This window comes from Orycteropus afer, unplaced genomic scaffold (assembly GCF_000298275.1).
Source record: "Orycteropus afer afer isolate SDZICR_OR568_19922 unplaced genomic scaffold, OryAfe1.0 scaffold00122, whole genome shotgun sequence".
Classification (NCBI taxonomy): domain Eukaryota; kingdom Metazoa; phylum Chordata; class Mammalia; order Tubulidentata; family Orycteropodidae; genus Orycteropus; species Orycteropus afer.
In genome coordinates, this window is record NW_006921709.1 from 7,214,288 (window position 1) to 7,238,140 (window position 23,853).

A 23,853-nucleotide genomic window follows, 5' to 3' on the forward strand; every position below is an offset into this window, starting at 1 on the left:
GGGTGCCATTCATTATTTTGTTTATGTTTGGAGATTTTCTGATTTTCACCCAACCAAAAACAAAAAAACCTCACTGCTGTCACTACTCGTAGTGACCTCTCCTGGGGTTTTCAAGGTGGTATCTCTATGGAAGTAGATTGCCTAATCTTCCTTCTGAGGAGTGGTTGGTGGGTTTGAACCATCAGCCTTCTGCTTAGCAGTCAAATGCCTTAGTTCAAAAGGATTCTAAATGTGTGTATTTGTGTATACATTTATATATTTTGGTCAATGAAATGACATTGTTCATGAGTAAAGGAGCCACTTTGAATGACAACAAGAGTGAGGGAGAGCTAGTTGCCTCCACTGTCATGTCAACCTTTCTGGCTCTTTCCAGAGAAGCTGTCTTCCTCTGAGTCCTGCACATCAGCTGGACACCTGCAGCACCCACTCATCAGCAGCAGTCACACAAACATTCTATGTTTGCTATTTGCATACAAACAAAGGTGGTGATCTCCAATCTAAGTGTTTAAAAAGACCAAAAGTTAACTGGACTTGAACCAAATAATACAGCACATTACATGGAGATCAGAAGCTGGACTATTATACATTGTTTAAAGAAAACACACAGCTTGAAACCCTTTCTGTGGCTTCCTTGGGTCAGCAAACAGGATATTAACAAATTTTACACTTCACCACTGCCAGTGGGATGTGCAAAATCCTGCAAGAGGGTGAACCAAGGATCAGCCAGCAATGGCCCCAGAGGAGTGACTCTCAGTAATTGACTCAGGTCCTATCTCCATGGCTCACAGGTAACACAGATTGTATGTTTGTATGCACACACACATTTGTGTTTCCTAAGTTCTTCAGTCAAGTTTCTAAAAAATATCCATATATTGTAGCCTTCCCTCCAATCTTCATGTCACTAATACCCAACCATGACACTAACTCTTAGCAAGATTTCCTTTCCTTAAGAACAGAGAGAAAAGAAGTCTCTCCCTGTCTCCTCTGAATATTCTTTGGTCTTGTGCTATTCTCATTATAGTCTCCTTAGGAAACCAATTTTATATCCTTCTTCATTCTCACTCTACCTTGCATTAGCTGAATCCAAAGTGAGCCAGCTGAAAAAATCAATCTAGCCACTCAGGGATCCCAGTATCCTGCCTACCTCCATGAATCCTTGTCTTTCTTGCTCTTCCCTGAATACCATTCCTTAGCTCCTTCAAAAGCTGTTAATAACAGATATTATACATCATAAACCAGAAAAGGTTCAAATATCTGGATTCCAGAATCATAAGTGTGACCAGGTATCAGGAGAAGAGAAAGGGATTCTATAAACGATTTTCACTCAACCAGGGCTGTTTTTATAGGACAACATTTGTTTTGCCATTAAGTGTCTTTAAGCTTGGCATATGGCATAAGAGAGTGGTATTCTTGAAGAAGCCACTTGATACTGGTATTACAGAGATTTATGGTATTTACAAAACAACTTGTTGTTGTTATTGTTAGGTGCTGTGGAGTCAGCTCTGACTCATAGCGAGCCTATGCAACAGAACAGAACACTGCCCAGTCCTGCACCAACCTCACAAAACTTGCTATACCTGAGCCCATCATTGCAGCCACTATGTCAATCAATCTCACTGAGGTCCTTCCCCTTTTTTGCTGACCCTCCACTTTACCAAGCATGGCATCCTTCTCCAGGGAATGGTCCCTTCTGATAACCAAAGTTGTTGTCGTTGTGTTGTTATGTGCCATCAAGTTAGCCCCGACTCATAGCGACCCTACTTGGGTTGCCAAGGCAGTATCACTATGGAAGTAGATTGCCCAGTCTTCCTTCCAAGGAGTGGCTGGTGGGTTTGAACCACCAGCCTTCTGGTTAGCAGTCAAGTGCCTTAGGTACTATGCTACCAAAGCTCACCAAAGTAGGTCAGAGGAAGTCTGGCCATTCTCACTTCCAAGGAGCATTCTGGCTGCACTTCTTCCAGATTTGTTAGTTCTTCTGGCAATCCATGGTACTTTCAGTATTCTTGGCCAACACCACCACCACTCAAAAGCATCAATTCTTCTATGGTCTTCCTTATTCATTGTCCAGCTTTCACATGCATATGAGGCAATTAAAAACACTATGGCTTAGGTTGGGAGCTCTGGTAGCATAGTGGATAAGACACTTGCCTGCTAACCAGAGGGCTGGTGGTTCAAACCCACCAGCCACTCCTCGGAAGGAAGGTTGGGCAATCCTACTTCCGTAGTGATACTGCCCCGGAAACCCAAGGAGGGGTCGCTATGAGTCAGGTTTGACTCGACGGCACATAACAACAACAACAACAACAACATGGCTTAGGTTAGGTGCATCTTAGTCTTCAAAGAGACATCTTTGGTCTTCAGCACTTTAAAGAGGTCTTTTGCAGCAGATTTTCCAAGTACAATACCAAAAACAAACAGAACTCACTGCTGTCGAGTCATATCCAACTCATAACGACTCCTCCTTGGGTTTCCGAGGTGGTATCACTATGGAAGTAGATTGCCCAATCTTCATTCTGAGGAGTGGCTGGTGGGTATGTCATCTGATTTCTTGACTGCTTCTTCTATTGGTGTTGATTGTGGAACCAAATAATATGAAATCTTTCACAACTTCAGTATTTTCTTCATTTATCATGATGTTGTTTATTGGTCTACTTGTGAGGATTTTTGTTTTCTTTATGTTGAGATGTCATCCATACTGCAGTCTGCTGTCCTTAATCTTCATCACTAAGTGCTTCAAGTCATCTTCACTTTCAGCAAGCAAGGCTGTATCACCTACATATCACAGGTTGTTAATGACTCTTCCTCCAATCCTGATGCCACACTCTTCTTCATATAGTCCAGATTCTTGGGTTATTTGCTCAGCATACAGATTGAATAAGTATGGTGAAAGGACACAACTCTAATGTACTCCCTTCCTGATTTTAAACTATGTAGTATCCCCTTGTTCTGTTTGAACGACAGCCTCCTGGTCTATGTACAGGTTCCTCATGAGCACAATTAAGTATTCTAGAATTCCCATTCTTCTCAATGTTATCCATAATTTGTTATGATCCACACAGTCAAATGCCTTTACCTAGTCAATAAAACTAGAAGATTTTATGGAGAGAAGATTGAGGTTGTCAAAGAATTCACGTTGCTTGGTTCTATAATCGATGCCAATGGAAGTAGCAGTCAGGACATTAGACAACATGTAGCATTGGGAAGGTCAACCGCAAAGGAACTGTTTCAATTGCTGAGGAGCAAGGATGTCTCCTTGAGGACTAAGGTGTGCTTGACACAAGCCATGATATTTCCAATCACCTCATATGCATGTGAATAAGGAAGACCAAAGAAGCATTGATGCTTTTGAGTTGTGGTGCTGGCGAAGAATGCTGAAAGTACCATGGACTGCTAAAAGAACTAACAGATCTGTCCTAGAGGAAGTGCACCCAAAATGCTCCTTGGAAGCGAGAATGGCCAGACTTCATCTCACCTACTTTGGTCATGTTGTCAGAAGGGACAATTCCTTGGAGAAGGATGTCATGCTTGGTAGGGTGGAGGGTCGACGAAAGAGGGGGAGGCCTTCAATGAGATGGATTGACACAGTGGCTGCGATGATGGGCTCAAGTATAGCAGGGATCATGGAGCTGGTGCAGAATCGGGCAGTGTTTTGTTCTGCTGTGCATAGGGTCGCTATGAGTTGGAAACGACTCAATGGCACCTAACAACAACAACAACAGTCAATAAAACACAAGTAGACACCTTTCTGGTATTCTTTGCTTTCAGCCAAGATCCATTCTCTTCTGAATCCAGCCTGTATTTCTGGAAGTTCCCTGTCAGTATATTGCTGAAACCATTTTTGAATTATCTTCAGTAAAATTATATTTTACTTACACATGATATTGAATTATTAGTTCAATAATTTCCACATTCTGTGGGATCACCTTTTTTTGGAATGGGTACAAATATGGATCTCTTACAATCAGTTGGCCAAGTAGCTATCTTCCAAATTTCTTGGCATAGATGAGTTAGTACCTCTAGCGCAGCATTTGTTTGTTGAAACATCTCAATGGGTATCCTGTCAATTCCTGAAGCCTTATTTTTCACCAATTCCTTCAGTGAGTCTTTGACTTCTTCTTTCAATACCATTGGTTCTTTTTTTTAATACATTTTATTGAAATATAATTTATGTACAGTGAAATACACAAAACTAAAGTGACATGGGTCAATGCATGTTTTTTCAGTGTTCCTTTCCCTCCCCTCCCACCCCTGGCAACCAACAAAGAAAGTTTCCCTCCATATATAAACCTTTCCTTGATCCTCCACAACAAGGAACTAATACTATACTTGTCCTGTGATTGACTTATTTCACTCAGCTTAGTATCCTCCAAGTTCATCCATATTATGTGGTGTTTTGCAGACTCTGCATTATTCTTTAGTGCTGCATAGCATTCCAGTGTGTGTATGTACCATAGTTTGATCATCCACTCTTCCGCTGATGGGCACATAGATTGTTTCCATCTTTTTGCTATTGTAAATAGTGCTGTGATGAACATGAGTGTGCATGTATCTGTTCCTATCCTGGCACTCACCTTTTTAGGATATATATCTAATAATGGGATTCCTGAGTCAAATGGTATCTCCAATTCCAACTTTCTAAGGAATCACCATATTGCTTTCCACAGAGGTTGTGTCCCTTCACAGCTACACAAGCAGTGTATGAGAGTCCCAATCTCTCCATATCCCCACCAGCATTTGTTATTTTCTGTCTCATTGAACCTTGCCATCAGTGCTGGGGTGAGACAGCATATCTCATGGTTGTTTTGATTTACATCTCTCTGATGGCCAATGATTGTGAGCATCTTTTCATGTATTAGCTGACCACCTGAATATCCTCCTTGGCGAAGTGTCTATTCATGTCTTCTGCCCATTTTTCAATTGGATTGTTGATTCCTTTGGTGTTGAGGCGTTGGAGTTTTCCATCGATCTTAGAGATAAGTCCCTTGCCAGATATGTAATTATCAGCAAATAAGAATTTGTTGCTGTCATTTTTGTCATATGCTTTTTCATTGTGTCGATTTTTTTGTTCTATGTAATTTTCTATGCTGAGCTCGTTTTGTTTATGAATCATGTTATCACTTCCTTCATTGGTGTTGTTTTGGTATTTGCTGAATATTTATGCTGGTCGTCTTTTTTATTCTGATGTGAATAAATTTTTCTTTGAGGTTTATCATTTTTCTTTGAGGTTACCCTGTGATTTATAATTTTCTTCCCAAGTGTAGAACAGTCCGTTCTATCTTGTAGTTGTCTTGAGATCCTTACCATCTAGAAGTTCTGTAATGACACAGATTTTTTCCCTCTTTTTGGTTTGTAGTTGTCCTCATATGTCAGTTGGTGTCTCTGCTTCCCTGTTTACAATTTTGTAGGCTTATTTACTTTGGATACTTCCATAGCTGGGTTGGTTTCTGGGTTATATCATCATGTGTGTTAATGGTCAGTTGTTGTTGGCTGTTGTTGCTTCTCTGTCCAAAGGGCTTCCTTTAGCATCTCTTGTAAAGTTGGTCTGGTTTTAACAAATTCCCTTAATTTCTGCTTCTCTGGAAATGTTCTAATTTCACCATTATATTTGAGGAACAATTTTGCTGGGTACATAATTCTTGGTTGGAAATTTTTCTCTTTCAGGGTTTTGTATATACCATCCCATTGTCTTCTCTCCTGCATGGTTTCTGTTGAGAAATCTGAGCTTAGTCTTATTGGTTGCCCCTTTTCGTTTTTCCCATGCTGCTCTCATGATTCTTTCTTTGTCTTTGGTTTTGGTGAGTTTGGTGATGATATGTCTTGGTGTTTTTCTTTTGGAGTCTATCCTGTTTGGGGTTCATTGGACTTCTGGAATGGATATAGTCTCATCTTTCATCATATCAGGGAAGTTCTCCTCCAGCAAATCTTGGACAATTTTCTCAGTGGTTTTGTTTTTCTCTTCCTGTTCTGGAATTCCAATGACATGTAGGTTATTCCTTTTGATGGTATCCCACATGATCCTTAGGCTTTCTTCATTTTGTTTTGATCTTTTTTCTGATTGATCCCTTTCCAAAGAAGTATTCAGGTATGTCTTCAATCTCATTAATTCTGCCTTCCATTGCATCAATTCTGCTCCTTTGCCCTTTCAATGTGTTTCTTGTTTCTGACAATTTAGTATTAATCTTCTGGATTTCTATCTGTAGATTTAGAATCATTTCTAATTTTTCATTGATTTTGTCTTTTGTTCTTGTATTTTCTTCCAAAATTATTCTAGGGTTTTGCCTGTGTGTTCCTTGGTCTGTCTCTCAATCCTTTGAAGACCCCTAAATATACTTCTTTCGAATTCCTTATCAGGGAGTTCCAATGCTGCATCTTCCTCAGGGATGTGTTTTGGGTCTATACCCTTGTCTCTTGTTTCTCCTGCTTTATCTTGCTTCTTTGTGTGGACTATGATTCTCTGTTGTCTCCGAGGCATTGTGACGTTTTTGTGTTTATATTTAATTGGTGATTATGTGTTGGAGTGACTTTCCCATGATTTTCATTTTCTTTGTTTTGTTTGTATGTTGTCTATACAAGCAGGGTGCTGGGCTGTGCTCCTCTCTTCAATAGTTAACAGCACTTATACACTCACCACCTGTCTCCTTTCCTTTGTCAGCCTCTCATATGTCCTTGCCGACCCTGGCAAACAGAGCCTATTCTTAGGTAGGTCCCTTGAATCCAAATGAGAATGCTATCACTTTAAAATCCAAAATGGTTGCCACTTGTAAACATTAAAAATGGCCACACCCTCTGTCACTTTAAATATCCAAAATGGCTTCCACGTGTAAACAATCAAAATGGCCATGCCCTCTCGACAGCAGAAAGTCCACAGCTCAGGTTGTCTCCTTCCTTGCTGTTTCCCTTCCTAGTCATAGGCCACCAGAGCAGTTGTCCCTGTAGCCCTTGGTGACCAGGACTGATCTTTAAGTCAGTTCTTAGGTCCCAACACCACTTGGAAATATTCAGGCTGTTGGTCTCATCAGAGTAGCTGACAGTCCCAGCTCCGCCCATCACTGTACTCATTGTTTTTATTCAGGTTTTTTCACTAGTTGGTGCCTAATCCACTTCTGTATAGTTCCTTTCAAAGCCCAGGGTTCCAGGATTATCTTCTGTATCTCTGTCAATTGGTTTTTCTTTTCTTTGTTGGAGAGGGTCTTTGTCGCTTGTCTGCCTATTCCTCCATCTTACTGGAAGTCCCCACCATTGGTTCTTGATCATATGCCACTTCCTGAAATGGATGAACATTGACCAATTCTTTTTGGTAGAGTGACTCTGTGTATTCCTTCCATCTTCTTTCAATGTTTCCTGCATCATTCAATATTTTGCTCATAGAATCTTTCAATATTGCAACTTGAGGCTTGAATATTTTTCTTCAGTTCTTTCAGCTTAAGAAATGCTAAGTGTGTTATTCCCTCTGGTTTTCTAACTCCAAGTCTTTGCACATTTTATTATAATAACTGACTTTGTCTTCTTGAGCTGCTCTTTGAAATCTTCTGTTCAGCTCTTTAATTTTGTCATTTCTTCCATGTGCTTTAGCTATTCTCCATTCAATGGCAAGTTTCAGAGTCTCTTCTGACATCCATTATGGTCTTTTGTTCCTTTCCTGTCTTTTTAATGACCTCTTGCTTTCTTCATGCTGATGTTCTTTATGTCATCCCACAATTCATCTGGTTTTCAAGCATTGGTGTTCAATGCATCAAATCTATTGTTTAGATGGTTACTAAATTCAGGTGGGATATAATCAAGGTCATATGTTGGCTCTTGTGGACTGGTTTCAATTGTCTTCAGCTTCAACTTGAACTTGCATATGAGCATTTGATGGTCTGTTCCACAGTCATCTCCTGGCCTTGTTTTGGCTGAAGATATTGAGTCTCTCCATTGCCTCCTTGCACAGATGTAGTCAATTGCATTCCTGCATATTCCATCTGGTGAAGTCCATGTGTATGTTGTTGTTGTTATGTGCCATCGAGTTGGACCCGACTAATAGAGACCCTTCCTCAGGTTTCCTTGGCAGTATCACTACAGAAGTAGATTGCCCAACCTACTTTCCAAGCTGCTGCTTATGTTGTTGAAAAAGGAATTTGCAATGAATAAGTTGTTGGTCTGGCAAAATTCTATCTTGTGATCCTCAGCATCATTTCTATCACCAAGGCCATATTTTCCCACTACTAGAGATGCTTCTTTGTTTCTGATTTTTGCATTCCAATCACCAGTAATAATCAACATATCTTGGTTGCATATTTGATCAATTTCAGGCTCCAGAAGTTGGTAAAAATCTTCAGTTTCTTCTTCTTTGGCTTTGGTAGTTGGTGTATAAATTTGAATAATAGTAGTAATAACTAGTCTTCCTTGTAGGCATATGAATATTATCCTATCACTGACAGCATTGTAGTTCAGAATACATCTTGAAACAGTCTTTGATGATAAATGCTACACCATTCCTATTCAATTTGTCATTCCTGGCATAGTAGATCATATGATTGTCTGATTCAAAATGGCCAAAACCAGTCCATCTCACCTCATTAATGTGAAGGATAACAATCTTTATGCATTCCATTTCATGTCTGACAACTTCCGATTTTCCTAGATTCATACTTCATACATTTCATGTTCTGATTATTAATGGATGTTTGCAGCTGTTTCTTCCCATTTTGAGTCATGTTCCCTCAGCAAATGGAGGTCCCAAAAGCTTTACTCCATCCATGTCATTAAGGTCAGCTCTACTCTGAGGGAGCAGCTCTTCCCCAGTTGTATTTTGAGTGCCTTCCAACCTGAGGGGCCCATCTTCTGGCACTATATCACACAAAGTTTCAGGGCTATTCATAAAGTTTTCTAGTAATATATCAGACAATGTTTCACTGCTATTCATAAGGTTTTCCCTGGCCAATTCTTTGAGAAGTTGATAGTCCCTTTCTTCTTCCAAATCTATCTTTGTCTGGACTCTCCACTGAATCCTGTCCACCATGAGTGTACCTGCTGGTATTTGAAATACCAGTGGCATAGCCTCCAGCCTCACAGTAACATGCAAGCTACCATAGTATGACAAACTGACAGACGAGTGGTGGCAAAACAAGTTGTTGTTATTGTTATGTGCCATCAAGTCGGCCCTGACTCATAGCAGCCCTTCCTTGGGTTGCTGTGGCAGTATCACTATGGAAGTAGATTGCCCAGTCTTCCTTCTGTGGGCAAAACAAGTACTCATCATTATTCTCAGTGATCATCAGTATCCCTTTTTCCTGGACATACTAGAAGATTTTATCTTCTTTTCTGCTTGAAAGTAGGTATGGCCATGTGATTTGCCTTGGTCACTGATGTGTGAGAGGAAGGATTTGAATACTGTTGCACACACTGAAACACATGTTGAGATGGTTGTGTCATAGGATGGTATGACCACTATGTCAATACATCTTGTTGAGGGATGTCCTCTCTTCCATCAACCCTTCACCTTACCAAGCATGACATCCTTCTCCAGGGAATGGTCCCTTCTGACAACATGACCAAAGTAGGTGAGATGAAGTCTGGTCATTCTCTTTTTCAAGGAGCATTCTGGCTGTACTTCCTCCAGTACAGATTTGTTAGTTCTTTCAACAGTCCATGGTACTCACAGTGCCCAACTTCCACTTACATCTTTTTCTCTGATCTTATTATTATTTTTTTAAATATATGTACAAGATGTGATCAAGCTAATGGATCTTAGATCTGCAGGATACTGTAAAGATAGCAGGCCCATAGTCTTCAGTTGCAACTTATAAAACTGTGTTGTTTCATCATTTCCTTTTACATCTTTGAAATTTATGACAACTAGTATGAAAACTGTATAGGTTTGTATTTATGCAGGTATTTATATGAAGTATTTACTATTGCTCTAAAATCTTTTGGGGGTCAAGACAAGTATTGATTTGGGTGAAGGGAAGGCCAATGTACTAAAAGTGAGTGATCAACATGGTGGCACTGAGAAAGAGGAAGACACAGAGAGGTAATACAAGAGGTACTTATTTTAGAAGTTATACATACATAAAAAAAAAAAAAAGTCTTTTGGGTGTCACATCTTCCTCTGAAAATATGATAAGCCATATTGCCAAATATGCACAGCCATGGGTATACACACACACAAGCACACACACAAATTCAGGAGGTTCATAAATTCCCACTGCTATCTATGGATATCCAATCTTCAGATGTCTTTTTGTTCCAAAGTTAACAATTCTTGTTCAAAGAAGGTAATAAGAATCATATGACTCATAAAAGGACCCAAGCCATCTTACCTGCCAGGCTGAATCGGCAGAGTAGAGGGAACACCCACAGTGCCAAGATCCACATCATCCCTGAATCACCTCAGGCAGGCTGTGGAGAGGGTGAAACAGTCATCAGTAAAGAATTAGTTTGCTTCCTGTCTCTTTCAATAACTCTATTTCCAGTTACATTAAAGAGATTCTGGGATCTAGGGGAGGGAAAGAGCTCGTTTTTTTTGTTTTTGTCTGTTTGGCTATGGTCACATAAATCCCTTTACTATCACTCCTTCAATCCCAGTCAACATTTTAAAAACATACTATTACAATGAATTTTCCTTTTATCCATAATCTGCTCTAGTATGTAATATGAAGGTTGGACAATCCTACTGCCTCGGAAACCCAAGGAGGGGTCACTATGAGTCGGGGCTGACTCGACGGCAAATAGCAACAACAGCATGTAATATGAAAAGTATACCAGCTGCCAAGAATATGCTCCAGGAAAAATAGCACTTTGAGTCTGTAGAGTTGAGACCATCCTCTGGCCTCCACCTCGGTTCTCAAGCTAGTCACACAAATGGAATAACTCATAGTTTCACAAAAGAACCACGATATTTCACATCTTATCTTTGTACAGGGAGTTCCCTCTGCCAAGAATGCCCTTTTTTCCCTATTCCTGGCAAATGAATCCATCCTTCTTGATTCATCTCAGGGCTGGCCTTATCTGAGAGGATGGAGTCAACCAATCAGTCAGTTCCTTCTTTGTGCCCCTCACAACTACTTGTCAGCTGTGTTTCCACTGTAGTGCGTGTCACACAGGATGGTAAGCCTCTGTTACTTCTTTTTGAAGTCTTAGCATTTAAGGTAGTACCTGGTACATGGTGGTTATTTTCATGTGCCATCATGTTGATTTCAACCCATAGTGACCCTAAAGGACAGAAGAGAACAGTTCCATAGGTTTTCCTAGGCTGTAATCTTGACAGAAGGAGATTGCCAGATCTTTTCTCCCATGCGTGGCTGATAGGTTCAAACTTCTAACCTTTTGTGCTGCCAAGTATTTAATCGTTGTACCACCAGGGCTCCTTGGTGGATGGTAGATACTCAAGATAGTTTATAGAATGTAATTATTAATACACATATATATTTTTTTAAAAAAAGACTACTGGCTCCTCATCTCATCCCAGATGAGACTGAGGGAAAGGAGATATATTTATATAAAGTAAATTTAAAAGCAATAATTCATTTCAGGAAGAAATAAATGTTTTAACATTTTTTTAAATGCATTTTATTGAAATATAATTTATATACAGTGAAATACACAAAACTAAAGTGATATGGGTAAATGCTTTTTTTTTTTCCCAGTGTTCCCTCCCCTCCCCTCCCACCCCTGGTAACCAACAAAGAAAGTATCCTTCCATATATAAACCTTTCCTTGACTTTTTACAATAATAAACTAATACTGTATTTGTGATTGACTTCTGTGATTGACTTATTTCACTCAGTATAATGTCTTCCAAGTTCATCCTTGTTATGCAGTGTTTTGCAGATTTTATACTATTCTTTACTGTTGCATAGTATTCCATCATGTGTATGTACCATAATTTGGTTATCCATTCTTCTGTTGATGGGCACCTAGGTTGTTTCCATCTTTTGGCTATTGTAAATAGTTCTGCGATGAACATGTGTGTGCATATATCTGTTCTTATCCTGGCTCTCACTTCTTTAGGATGTTGTTGTTGTTGTTATATGCCATGAAGTCGGCCCCGACTCATAGCAACGCCTCCTTGGGTTGCCGATGCAGTATCACTATGGAAGTAGATTGCCCCATTTTCCTTCTGAGGATATATACCTAATAATGGGATTGTTGGGTCAAATGGTATTTCTAATTCTAGCTTTTTAAGGACTCGCCATACTGCTTTCCAAAGTGGATGTATCATTTGACAGTCCCACCAGCAGTGTATGAGAGTCCCAAGCTCTCCATATCCTCGCCAGCATTTGTTCTTTTCTGTCTTGAACTTTGCCATTAGTGCTGGGGTGAGATGGTATGTCACTGCTGTTTTGATTTGCATCTCTCTGATGGTTAATTATCATGAGTATTTCTTCATGTATTTGCTGGCCCCCTGAATATCCTCTTTGGTGAAGTGTCTATTCATGTCTTCTGCCCATTTTTCTATTGGACTGTTAATCTTTTTGTTGTTTAGGTGTTGGAGTTTTCTGTAAATTTTAGAGATAAGTCCCTTATCAGACATATAATTATCAACAAGTATTAATTTGTTGCTGTCATTTTGTTATGTGCTTTTTCATGGTGTTGATTTCCTTGCTCCATATAATTTTCTGTGCTGAGCTCGTTTTGTTTATGAATTGTGTTATCACTTCCTTCGTTGTTACTGTTTTAGTATTTGTTATATATATGTGCTGGTTCTCTTTTTTATTTTGATGTGGTTTAACATTTTTCTTTGAGGTTACCCTGTGATTTGTCATTTTCTTCCCAAGTTTAGAATAGCCCATTCTATCTTGCAGTTGTCTTGACTCCCCTACCATTTAGAAGTTCTATAATTACACAATTTTTTCCCTCTTTTTGGTTTGCAGTTGTCCTCATTTGTCAATTGATGTCTCAGGTTCCCTGTTTACAATCTTATAGGCTTTTTTACCTTGGATACTTCTATAACTGGGTTGGTTTCTGGGTTATGTCATCATGTGTGTTAATGGTCAGTTGTTTGCTGTTGTTGCTTCTCTGCAAAGGACTCCCTTTAGCAACTCTTGTAAGGTTGGTCTGCTCTTAAAAAATTCAATTAATTTCTGCTTATCTGGAAATGTCCTAATTTCACCATCATCTTTGAGGAACAATTTTGCTGGGTATGTAATTCTTGGTTAGAAGTTTTTCTCTTTCAGAGTTTTATATATACCATCCCATTGTCTTCTCACCTCCATGGTTTCTGCCAAGAAATCTGAGCTTAGTCTTATTGGTTGCTCCTTGTAGGTAACTTTTCATTTTTCCTATGCTGCTTTCAGGATTCTTTGTCTTTGGTTTTGGTGAATTTGATGATAATATGTCTTGGCGATTTTCTTCTGTGGTATGCTGTCTGGTGGTTAGTTCAACTTCTGGAATGGATATATTATCATCTTTCATCATATCAGGAAAATTTTCTTCCAACAAATCTTTGACAATTTTTCTTTGGTTTTATTTGACTCTTCCTGTTCTGGAATTTTGATTACATGTAGATTATTCCTTTTAGTGGTATCCCACATGAACCTTAGGCTGTCTTCATTTTGTTTTGATCTTTTTTTCTGATTGATCCCTTTCCAAAGAAGTATTGAGGTATTTGCCTTCAGTTTCATGAATTCTATCTTCCATTGAGTCAATTCTACTCCTTTGCCCATTCAGTGTGTTATCTATTTCTGAAAATTAAGCATTAATCTTCTGGATTTCTGTCTAATTTTTCATTTATTTTGTCATTTTGTTCTTGTACTGTCTTTTTAAATTGTTCTAGGATTTTCTCTGTGTTTGGCTCAATTTTGTCAGTGTTTTCCTTGATCTGTTTCTCAATTCATTGAAGGTATCTAAATATAATTCTTTTGAATTCCTTATCAGGGAGTTACAATACCATGTCTTCCTCAGGGTTGTGTTTTGTGTCTGTATCCTGGTCCCTTGTTTTTCCCGCTTTATCTAGCTTCTTTGTACGGACTGTGATGCTTTGTTGTCTCTGAGGCATTGTGATGTTTTTGTGTTTATATTTAATTGGTGATTGTATGTTGGAGTGTCTTGCATGATTTTCATTTTCTTTTTTTTTTTTTTTTTTTTTTTTTTTTTTTTTTTTGTATGGTATCTACATAAGCAGCATACCGTGCTGTGCTCCTCTCTTCACTAGTCGGCAGCACTCATACATTCACCACCTGTCTCCTTTCCCATTGTCAGCCTCCTGTGTGTCCCTGCCATTCGTGGCAAAAGGACCCTATTCTTAGGTCCCTGGGATCCAAATGATAATGCTGTTACTTCAAAATCCAAAATAGCTGTTGCTTGTAAACATTCAAAATGGTTGCAACTTTGGTCACTTTAAATATCCAAAATGGCCACTGCTTGTAAACAATCAAAATGGCTGTGCCCTCCAGACAGGCAAAAGTGCACAACTCAGGTTGTCTCTCTCCTTGCTGTTTCCCTTTCTAGTCATAGGCCACCAGCACAGTCATCCCTACAGCTCTTTGTGACCAGGCCTGATCTTTACATCAATTCTCAGGTCCCAACACCACTTGGAAATATTCAGGCTGTTGGTCCCATCAGAGTAGCTGATTGTCCACTGCTCCAACCATCTCTGTACTCACTGTTTTCATTCAGGTTTTTTGGCTAGTTGGTGCCTAATCCACTTCTGTACAGTTTCTTTCAAAGCTCAGGGCTCCAGGATTATCTTCTGTATCTCTGTCAATTGGTTTCTCTTTTCTCTGTTGAAGAGGGTCTGTGTAGCTTCTCTGCCTATTCCTCCATCTTACTGGAAGTCCTCCCTGATTCTGTATTTTTATCTGACTTCTCACAGAAAAACAAAAATAAAAGAATTCTCAACAAAATAAATCATTCTAGAAAAGCTCACATGCATAATTTCTGAGAAAAACCACAGGGGTAAAATTTTCTCATATACAAACCAATTGAAATATCTAACTAATTGAAAATGCCTCAGGTAATAAAGCAGAATGAGGACTTGGATCTACAACAAGAAAAATATCATGAAACAGTAAGAGGTTTTTTACAGAATACATAGGCCTAGAAAGTGAACAACACCAGGGAGGAATTCACTCCCTAGAACAATCAACCATATGAAAGCAAAATGGCAGCATTAGTCCGAAAACAAAGTTCAGAAGGCAGAAAGAGGCAGGACAGAAGGACAAATGGGAAAAAGAAACACTGGGAGGAAGTGGGAAGAGTGCTGTTACATTGTAGGGATTGCAATCAATGTCACAAAGCAAAATATGTATAAATTGTTGAACAGAAGACTAATTTGCTCTATAATCTTTTACCCAAACCACAATAAAAATTAAAAAAAAAAAGTTAGTTACATGATTGATAGTTACTAATGGAAGGCTGGGCAATCCTACTTCCGTAGTGATACTGCCTTGGAAACCCAAGGAGGGGTCGCTATGAGTTGGGTCCGACTTGACGGCACATAACAACAACAACAACAATGTAAATTAAGAGTAGTACTTATTCTCTCAAGAAACAATTGTTTTGTTTCACCCATATCACAATAAAAAATTTAAAAAAAAAAACAAAGAAAGAAAAAGAAATTACTCTTGATTTAAATAAGTACAAAAATGAAGGAGAAATTTTAATTTTTCAATGAAGAATGAATTTTTTCTTAAAAAAATAGTAAATATTGCTTGACTCCTTTACAACGAATACCCAACTATTATTTGTGAAATTAAAAATAAAAACTTGTTTAAAAGATCAATGTATTATACCCAGAGACAAAGCTGGAAAAGCTGCCATAGCTGAAGATGGTTGCAGTTATGATGCCTTCATTCTAACACTTGCTTGTCCTTCATCATCTCTTCCACTCCCCCTCACAGACCACAAAAATTATTGCTTGTTGGTGATGACTGGTGAAAAATTATATCTTGTTGGCAAACAAATGTGAAGTGCCTTCTTGGAACTTAGTAATAAATTCCACTGAGAGTTCAACCTTAAATCTGTGCACAAAGGCTATCCTTGTTATCTGTAGTAGTAAACCAGGAATGTATGGGCAAACATGCAATTGAAGAGCTTGAGTTCACTCAAAACTCCAGGGGAGGAAACCTACATGTAATCTCAGAGTTGGACCTGGAGTCATCACTGTCATTGAGTTGCAGGAACCTACTCAACTGATTGTATCCTAAATGGAAGAAGACATTGGGAACAGAAGAAAGAGATCCTCTTAGAGTGTACAATAATATTGAAGGTTAAAAAGACAGAAGCTAACTTTGATGATTAAAAAAATCAAAATTGCCAGTGTTTATCCAGTACTATCTATAGGAGGAAATTATGAAATTTCCTGTCACTGGTGTGATATACTCTATGATAGGGTAGCCACAGACCTCACTACAGCCTTGATGAAAGATAGCTCAAAACAAAAACTTTCCTGACAGTTGTGATTCTGTGAAGTCTTCTTTGATTACTAATTTAGTGGAAGGAGAGGCCCTGAGCAAGGAATGTGAGTTTTCCAGTCATTAGAAAGGCTACCTCTCATTTGTTTAAATATATCATCAGCTTCTTGCATGCTTAAATTGTATGAATTGGCCTCCCAAAATCTGACCAATTCTGAGTCCAGGAAGACTAGAAATTCAGATTCTACCATGCGCTTCAGCAGAACTATCAGTGATTCCCTGCATTCTGAGTCATCAGCTCTAATTGAAACACAGCAACTTCAAATAATTGGTCTTCAACAACAAGTTGCTTCCTAGAAATAAAAGTTTGACATTGTCCTGTCATGTTACCTGCCATGGAATTAGCCCCTGACTCATGGCAACCCCATGTATGAAGGAACGAAACTTGGCCGAGTCTGGTGTCATCCCCAGAATTGGTTGTGAATTGGACCATTGTGATCCATAGAGTTTTCAAATGTAGATGACCAGATCTTTCTTCCTAGTCTGTCTTAGTCTGGAAGCTCTGCTGAAACCTGTTCAGCCTCACAGCAATGTGTATACTTCCACTGACAGACAAGTGGTGGAATCTTATTTGAGTACAGTATTTACTGGAGTCCTTGTTGTTTGTTTTAGGGTGGGTTCTCTAGAGAAGTAAAACCAGTGAAGCTTAGAGAGAGAGAGAGAGAGAAAGAAATTTATCTCAGGGAAATGGGTCACATAGTTGTAGAGGCTGGCAAGCCCCAACTTTGTGGGTCAAAATCAAGCTGGAGTCCTCTCCTGACTCATGCAGCTGCAGGGGCTGATGAACCCAAGATCGGCAGACAGCACAGCAGCTGCTGCCTCAGAAGATGACTAATCCAAGATCAGCTGGTAAAATGGCAGATTGTTGTCTCACAGGCTGTGAAGGCAACAATCCCAAGATCAGCGGGCAATGTGGGAGACCACTGGTCAGTTCCAGGAACTGGATGATGATGAGCTAGATGGAGAATCCAGATCCAGCAGAAAGCCAGAAAACTTTGCCAGGATGCATACATACTGGAAGCAGGCCACACCCCTGAGGAAACTCCCTCTCAACTGATTGAGTGCTCATAGCATGCCTCATCCTAGAAGTAGTTACACTACATCAGATCTGATCATGGGGGATGACTATATAACAACTGCTTAGGCCACTGAGAATCATGGTCCAGTGAAGTTGACACACAACCTTAATGATCACATTATTCTTGTTAGTTGCAGTTGAGTCAATTCTGACTCGTGGCAACCCCATGTGCACAGAGTAGAACTGATCCATGGGTTTTCAAGGCTGTGACCTTCAGAAACAGATCACAAGATTTGTTTTCTGAGATGTCTCTGGATGGGTTCAAATTGCCAACCTTTCGGCTGATTGTTGAGTCCTTAACTGTTTGTGCCACCCATGGAGTCCTAGAATTTTTATAGAACATTATGAATATGCCATGCTGGATGAAAGGACTCTTAGAATGTACAGTAATGCTACTTAAAGTAAATTATGATGTTCTTTGTGATATACCTGTAAATGTATAAATCAGGTAGTAGTTACTGTCAGGAGCAGAAAAACTGAAAACAAATCTAAGCAGATATTGCTGGCTACAGAGTAGTGCCTAAGGCACTTGACTGCTAACCAGAAGGCTGGCAGTTCAAACCCATCAGCCACTTCTCAGAAGGAAGATGAGGCAATCTACTTCCGTAGTGATGCTGCCTCGGAAACCCAAGGAGGGTTCACTATGAGTCAGGTCTGACTCGACAGCACATAACAACAACAACACAGGCAGAGGCTTAGGACAAGGCAGGGAGAAAAAGCAAAGAGGGACAGTACTGTTTCTGCCAGTAGACACTAAAAATGTTAGCATGTTAAATTATGGCTGTCTCATAGCTCCAAGGCAAAAGAAATGGAGTGGCTTTTATACTTCACAACAATCCTTCATTATGAGTGCACACACACACACACACACTACAGGCTTCCTCTCACAATTCAGATCCCAGTGAAGGTGGCACCCTGGATGCTAAGTTTCATCTATTTCACATGTACAGAAATGCTGGCAAAAGAAGCGTTCTATGTGATTTCCTGGGAGCTCTGATGGCATAGTGCCTAAGGCATTTGACTGCTAACCGGAAGGCTGGTGGTTCATATCCACCAGCCACTCCTCAGAAGGAAGATTGGGCAATCTACTTCTGTAGAGATACTGCCTCGGAAATGGAAGGAGGAGTCGCTATGAGTCAAATTGACTCAACGGCAGTGAAGTTGGTTTTTTGTAATTTCCCAGGGCTAACCCTACTTTCATTCATTCAATCATACTTTCATTCAAGTAATATTTGCTGTGTTGGATTGTGTTCTCTAGAGAAACACAAAAACCAGCAAAGTATATATATATATATATTTATAGAGAGAGAAAGAGAGAGAGAGAGAAATTTATCTTAGATAAATGGCTCACAAGTGTGTAGAAGCTGACAAGTTCAAGCTGAAAAGTTCGTCTCTGGAGGGGGATGGGGCCCAAAGCCGTCTGGCTTTCGCACGCACGGCAGAGGAGTTCAAGTCACAAAGTTCATCTCTGGAGAGAGATGGGGCCTGGAGTCGTCTGGTTCCCATAAGCACAACAGAGCCGAGAGAATCAAGCTGACACGCAGTGCGCTGGTCGCTGTTCCCAACAAAGAATGAATCCGAAAACCTCCAGGGCGAGCAGCGAGCTGCTCGCTCCAGGAAGTATATAGTCCGGAATGCCGTTCTTCCAGCTTGTCCCTGGGATAGCATTGCAGGTAGGCCACACCCCTGGGGAAACTCCCCTTAGGCAGACCGGCCGCTTAGAACTCAGTTATGTGATCCATCATGGGAACCACCACTCACAACTGGAGTCCAGCCAAGTTGACACATCTTCAACTATCACATTTGCTGATACCCATTCTGTGCCAAGCACTGTGTATATAGTATAAGATTGGGTTTTCACAGGATTGGCAAAGAAGGAGGAGTTAAATTCTAGGGCCAGCACTCTGGTAATAAGCTCAAGTAACTGTAGATTCTAAAGCTGGAAGGGAGAAGTCCTTCTGAATTCCTCACAGACTTGTAGGACTTGGTTTGTTTTACTTTTATTCATTAATTAGAAGGATTCCCTGTTCCTATTCTCTTTTCAACATACATTGATTTGGAGCTTACAGTGATAATAATGGCCTTATACTTTCACATATATTGTCTCATTTTATCCTTGTCAAATTTGAGGTAAATGGAACAGATATTTTAGGTTGAATTATATGAAACTGCTACTTTCATAAGTGAAAACAGACTAATAGTCAATTTCAGCCTAGTAAACTAATAAGATCCATAATTTTTTGGATGAGAAAATTGATTCAATACCTTGGCCAAGATGAAATGAAGAGCTGTCAGATAATTACAGTCACTTTCATAGTCTATGAATTCTTTTGGGGTGTGGGCTGCTTTCATACAAAGAACATTCTGAGATGGTAAGCAACGAGTTTGGCAAAAACACCATCATGACTTAATTGTGAGAATGAATAGTCTGTTGCCACTGAGTCAATTCCAACTCACAGCAACCCTGTAAGACAGAGTAGAAGTGCCCCATACATATTGTTTTCAAGGCTGTAATCTTTACCAAAGCAAACTGCCACATCTTTCTCCTCCAAAGTGGCTGGTGTTTTTGAATCACTAACCTTTTGGTTAGCAGCCAAGCCCTCAACCACTACATCACCCGGGTTCCTGACAGCTAAAAGTGAGTGTTAATTACATTACAAACATTATATCCTATCATTCCAAATATCTATCTCCACAGGGTTGGTATCATTATCTCCAATTTACATATATGGAAATTGACACTCAGAGATATTAAATAATCAGCCCAAAAAATCATATGGTTTGTAAGTGGCATAGCTGGAATTTGAACCCTTGACAGTCTTGTTTCAAAGACTCTTTCCTCTAAAATCCTGTGGTAACTATTAGTGATTTATACTCCTCAGCCCTCTTGCCATGCAACAGCAATACACACAAGGCTTTTCCTGTGAGTTTCCCAGGTCTAATTTTCTCTAGCCTAGAGTTTCCTGAAAGATAAATCTACTATATTCAGATATTTTCTCCAACGCTTGAATTCTGAGCCCCATAATTCTCACCCCCAGCATTTTTTACTAGTACCAGCCAGATTAGATTCAATCTGTCAACCCCAGTCTAAAAAAGGAATAATTCATGTGACAGAATCTGACCCATAATTTCATTGAATGAACAGAAAAAGACCCTAACATAGTAGAAAAAGAGGCTGAATTTGCAATTGTTTCAGTTATCAGATACTTCCAAATGAATGCCACACTCACCTCCACGGATGTGCCCCACAGGTGCCCTGCTGGCTTAGAGGAGCCTCTTCCAAGGCATTCCTCCCTCTACAGCAGAAGTTAAAATGGGGAGGATGGTCTGGGACTTCGATTTATCCACATAAAGATGTGTGAATATTTCATTGCTGGTTATTTGGGGGCTTTTCCTATGCTTTTAAGACCAGCCCAAGCCAGAGTGGCATTTCTAATTTATGCTGGGAAGTGGAGTGCATTATTGTGATTTTAAAAAAGTCACAACAACCATCTGCTTCTGTTAGACCATTTGACTTTACAGGAATCTGAAAGGGCCATAATAAACTTAAAGAAATTATTAAATTTTTAATTGGCATTTTCTATCAAGGACATCCTTACAAATGTGATAATGGGTACAATGTGGAGAGTACCTTTAGCCTGAAAGGATAAATATGCAATTGTGCAATTATCTTTCAATGAAGAAAGAGGTGAAGGAGTGAAAGTAGTGGTAGCTAACTTTAAGAAGAACTTTGTAATTCTTATTTATATATAAAGAAAAGCACAGTGAACTAGGAATAAAAAGCTCTGGCTCAGCCACTAATAATAATAATGAGCATTATATACATGAGGCTTTTACTATGTGTCAGGCATAGTACTAAGCACATTACATGACTTACCTCCTTTAATCTTCACAACAACCCTATCACAGATTTCCCCCCATTTTGCAGTTGTTGTTAGGTGCTGTTGAGTCTACTCTGACCCATAGCAACCCTATGTACAACAGAATGAAACACTGCTCAGTCCTGCATCATCCTCACAATCTTTGCTATCTCTGCTTGAGCCCATGGTCACAGCCACTATGTCAATCCATCTCATTAAGGACCTTCCTTTTTCTCACTGACCCTCTATTTTACCAAGCATGGTATCCTTCTCCAGGGACTGGTCCCTTCTGACAATTCCCATTTTACATATGAGAATACTGAGGTCAAAACAATTGAGAAACTTGCCCAAAGTGGTAGAGCCAGGAATTGAACCAAGGCACCCTGACTCTCAGTTTCTTATGAATCAAAGTATTAAATCAGATGACCTCTGAGATTCCTTATAGCACTATGACTTTATCATTTTACAACTTTTGCAACTGACTGACAAAATCATAAAGAAATAAACAAAGTAGGGAAGAGATCATGATGCAAAACGTAAGAAACCCAATCTAAGCTTTAAAACAAGATATGCTTCCCAGCCTCGTGTTTTTTTGTTTGTTCTTCTTTCTTTTTTAAAAAAATGGTAAATCTATTCCTCATCTTCCTCAGGCAATGCTCCACTAGGCAGGTGAATTTAGCAGAAATAAGGAGACAAAAGAAAGGTAGTCTTCTATCTACTAGGTTATGAGATATTAAAAATCTCATTATACTATATTATGTAGGATAGCTGAACTTTGGCATTTGTTTATCAGAAAAGTGTGCAATGATAAAAACAGCATTTTTAAAGTTTATTAAACAATACTCATTAAACACCTATTATATTTATAACTTCTGACTAAAACATGTTGCTTATGAGATATAATTCTGGTTAAGACATAGCTGACTAAGCATATGCATTTATCTTTACTACCCCATGAAACACCACAAAATTATAGGAAAGGTATAGAGGCACAAAGGCAAAAAGAATGGGAGAAAAGACGATAGTAAATAAGAGATGTCAGCAAACATTTGGAAAATGGAAAGTGGATCACATGGTAACTGAATTGATAAGGAAGAGAAAGCTGAAACTTAAAAATGCTTGCAAAAGATACGCTAACAAGAAGCAAGCCTAACTGTGCCATGGACTCTCATAAAGGCTCAGGAATTTGAGACACCAGGTAGGTAACTCTGGGTACCTAGCAGAAAATAGGAAGAGTGGTTGAAAATAAACAACCCCCTCAACCTCTTCCAAGCCCACAAAACCAAATTGACTAAACTTCTTCCACCCCAACATTTAGGAAGAAAAAATTTGGAGTAAACAGGGACAATACAGGGAACAGGGGGGAAAAAAAATGAAGAAATTGTAAATTAAATCCTAAAAGAAAATATTGTGACCACAAAATATGAATAAGATGCTACAAAAAAGGGAACCAAAGAATAAGAAATAACTCTTAAAAATTAAAAATATGAGAGCTGAAATGTAAATGTTAGAAAATAAAACTGAAGAAACCTCTCAGAAGACAGGAAAGGAAGACAAAGCGATGAAGAGTAGTCAATACCTGACTACTAGCTGTTCTAGAAAAAGAGGATAGAGAAATGGAGGGGAAGAAATCATGAAAAAGTGACACAATAAAATTTCCCAGAAGGAAAGAATATAAGTTTTTAGATTGAAAGAGCCCACTATAAACAGCATAATATGTGAAAATCAATCCACATCAAAGGGAAAAATTGTGAAATTTCAGAATATCAAGGATAAAGAGAAAGTATTTCTGGGTTGAAGGGGAAGAAAAGGTCACACTCAAAAGATCAAAGACAAGAATGTTTGTAGACTTCTCCACAGCAAAACCAGAAGCCAAAAGGTAATTTATAACTCTAATGAAAAATCATTGCTAGTCTAGTAAGCTGGGTTCTCTAAAGAAGCTAAACCAGTGAAGGTTATATAGGTATATAAAAAAAGTAAAAACCAAACTCACAGCGACCCCTTCTTGGGTTTCCGAGGTGGTTATCACTGCAGAAGTAGATTGCCCAAGGAGTGGCTGGTGGGTTTGAACCACTAGCCTTCTGGCTAGCAGTAAAATGCCTTAGGCACTATGCCACCAGAGTTCATATATGTACATACAGCAACCAAAACTCATTGCCATCGAGTCAGATCCAACTCATAGCAACCCCTCCTTGGGTTTCCAAGGTGGTATCACTACAGAAGTAGATTGCCAACCTTCCTTCCGAGGAGTGGCTGATGGGTTTCAAGCTCCAGCCTTCTGGTTAGCAGTCAACTGCCTTAGGCACTATGCTACCAGAGCTCCTATGTATATATATAGGGAGATTTATATCAAGGAAATGCCTGACGCAGTTATAAAGGCTGGTGAGTTCCAACTCTGAGGAGGCTTTTCCTGACTCATGTAGCTGCAGGGACTGATGAATTCAAGATCTGCCGGTACGACTTGCTCAAGTCCCAAGAACCGGAGGTCAAATGATGAGAGCCAGATGCAGGATCCAGAGTG

At 39.4% G+C, this 23,853-nt stretch overlaps 1 protein-coding gene across 1 annotated transcript in view; it reads right to left on the bottom strand.

Moving 5' to 3' along the window:
* IL31RA (interleukin 31 receptor A) overlaps nucleotides 1–10,356 on the bottom strand; it is a 108,119-nt gene extending 97,763 nt beyond the window's left edge. Inside the window, exon 1 of the mRNA XM_007944179.1 lies at nucleotides 10,302–10,356. Within this exon, the coding sequence (XP_007942370.1) occupies nucleotides 10,302–10,356 (55 nt within the window). The remainder of the gene's footprint in view (nucleotides 1–10,301) is intronic.
* Between the last annotated feature and the right edge of the window lie 13,497 nt (nucleotides 10,357–23,853).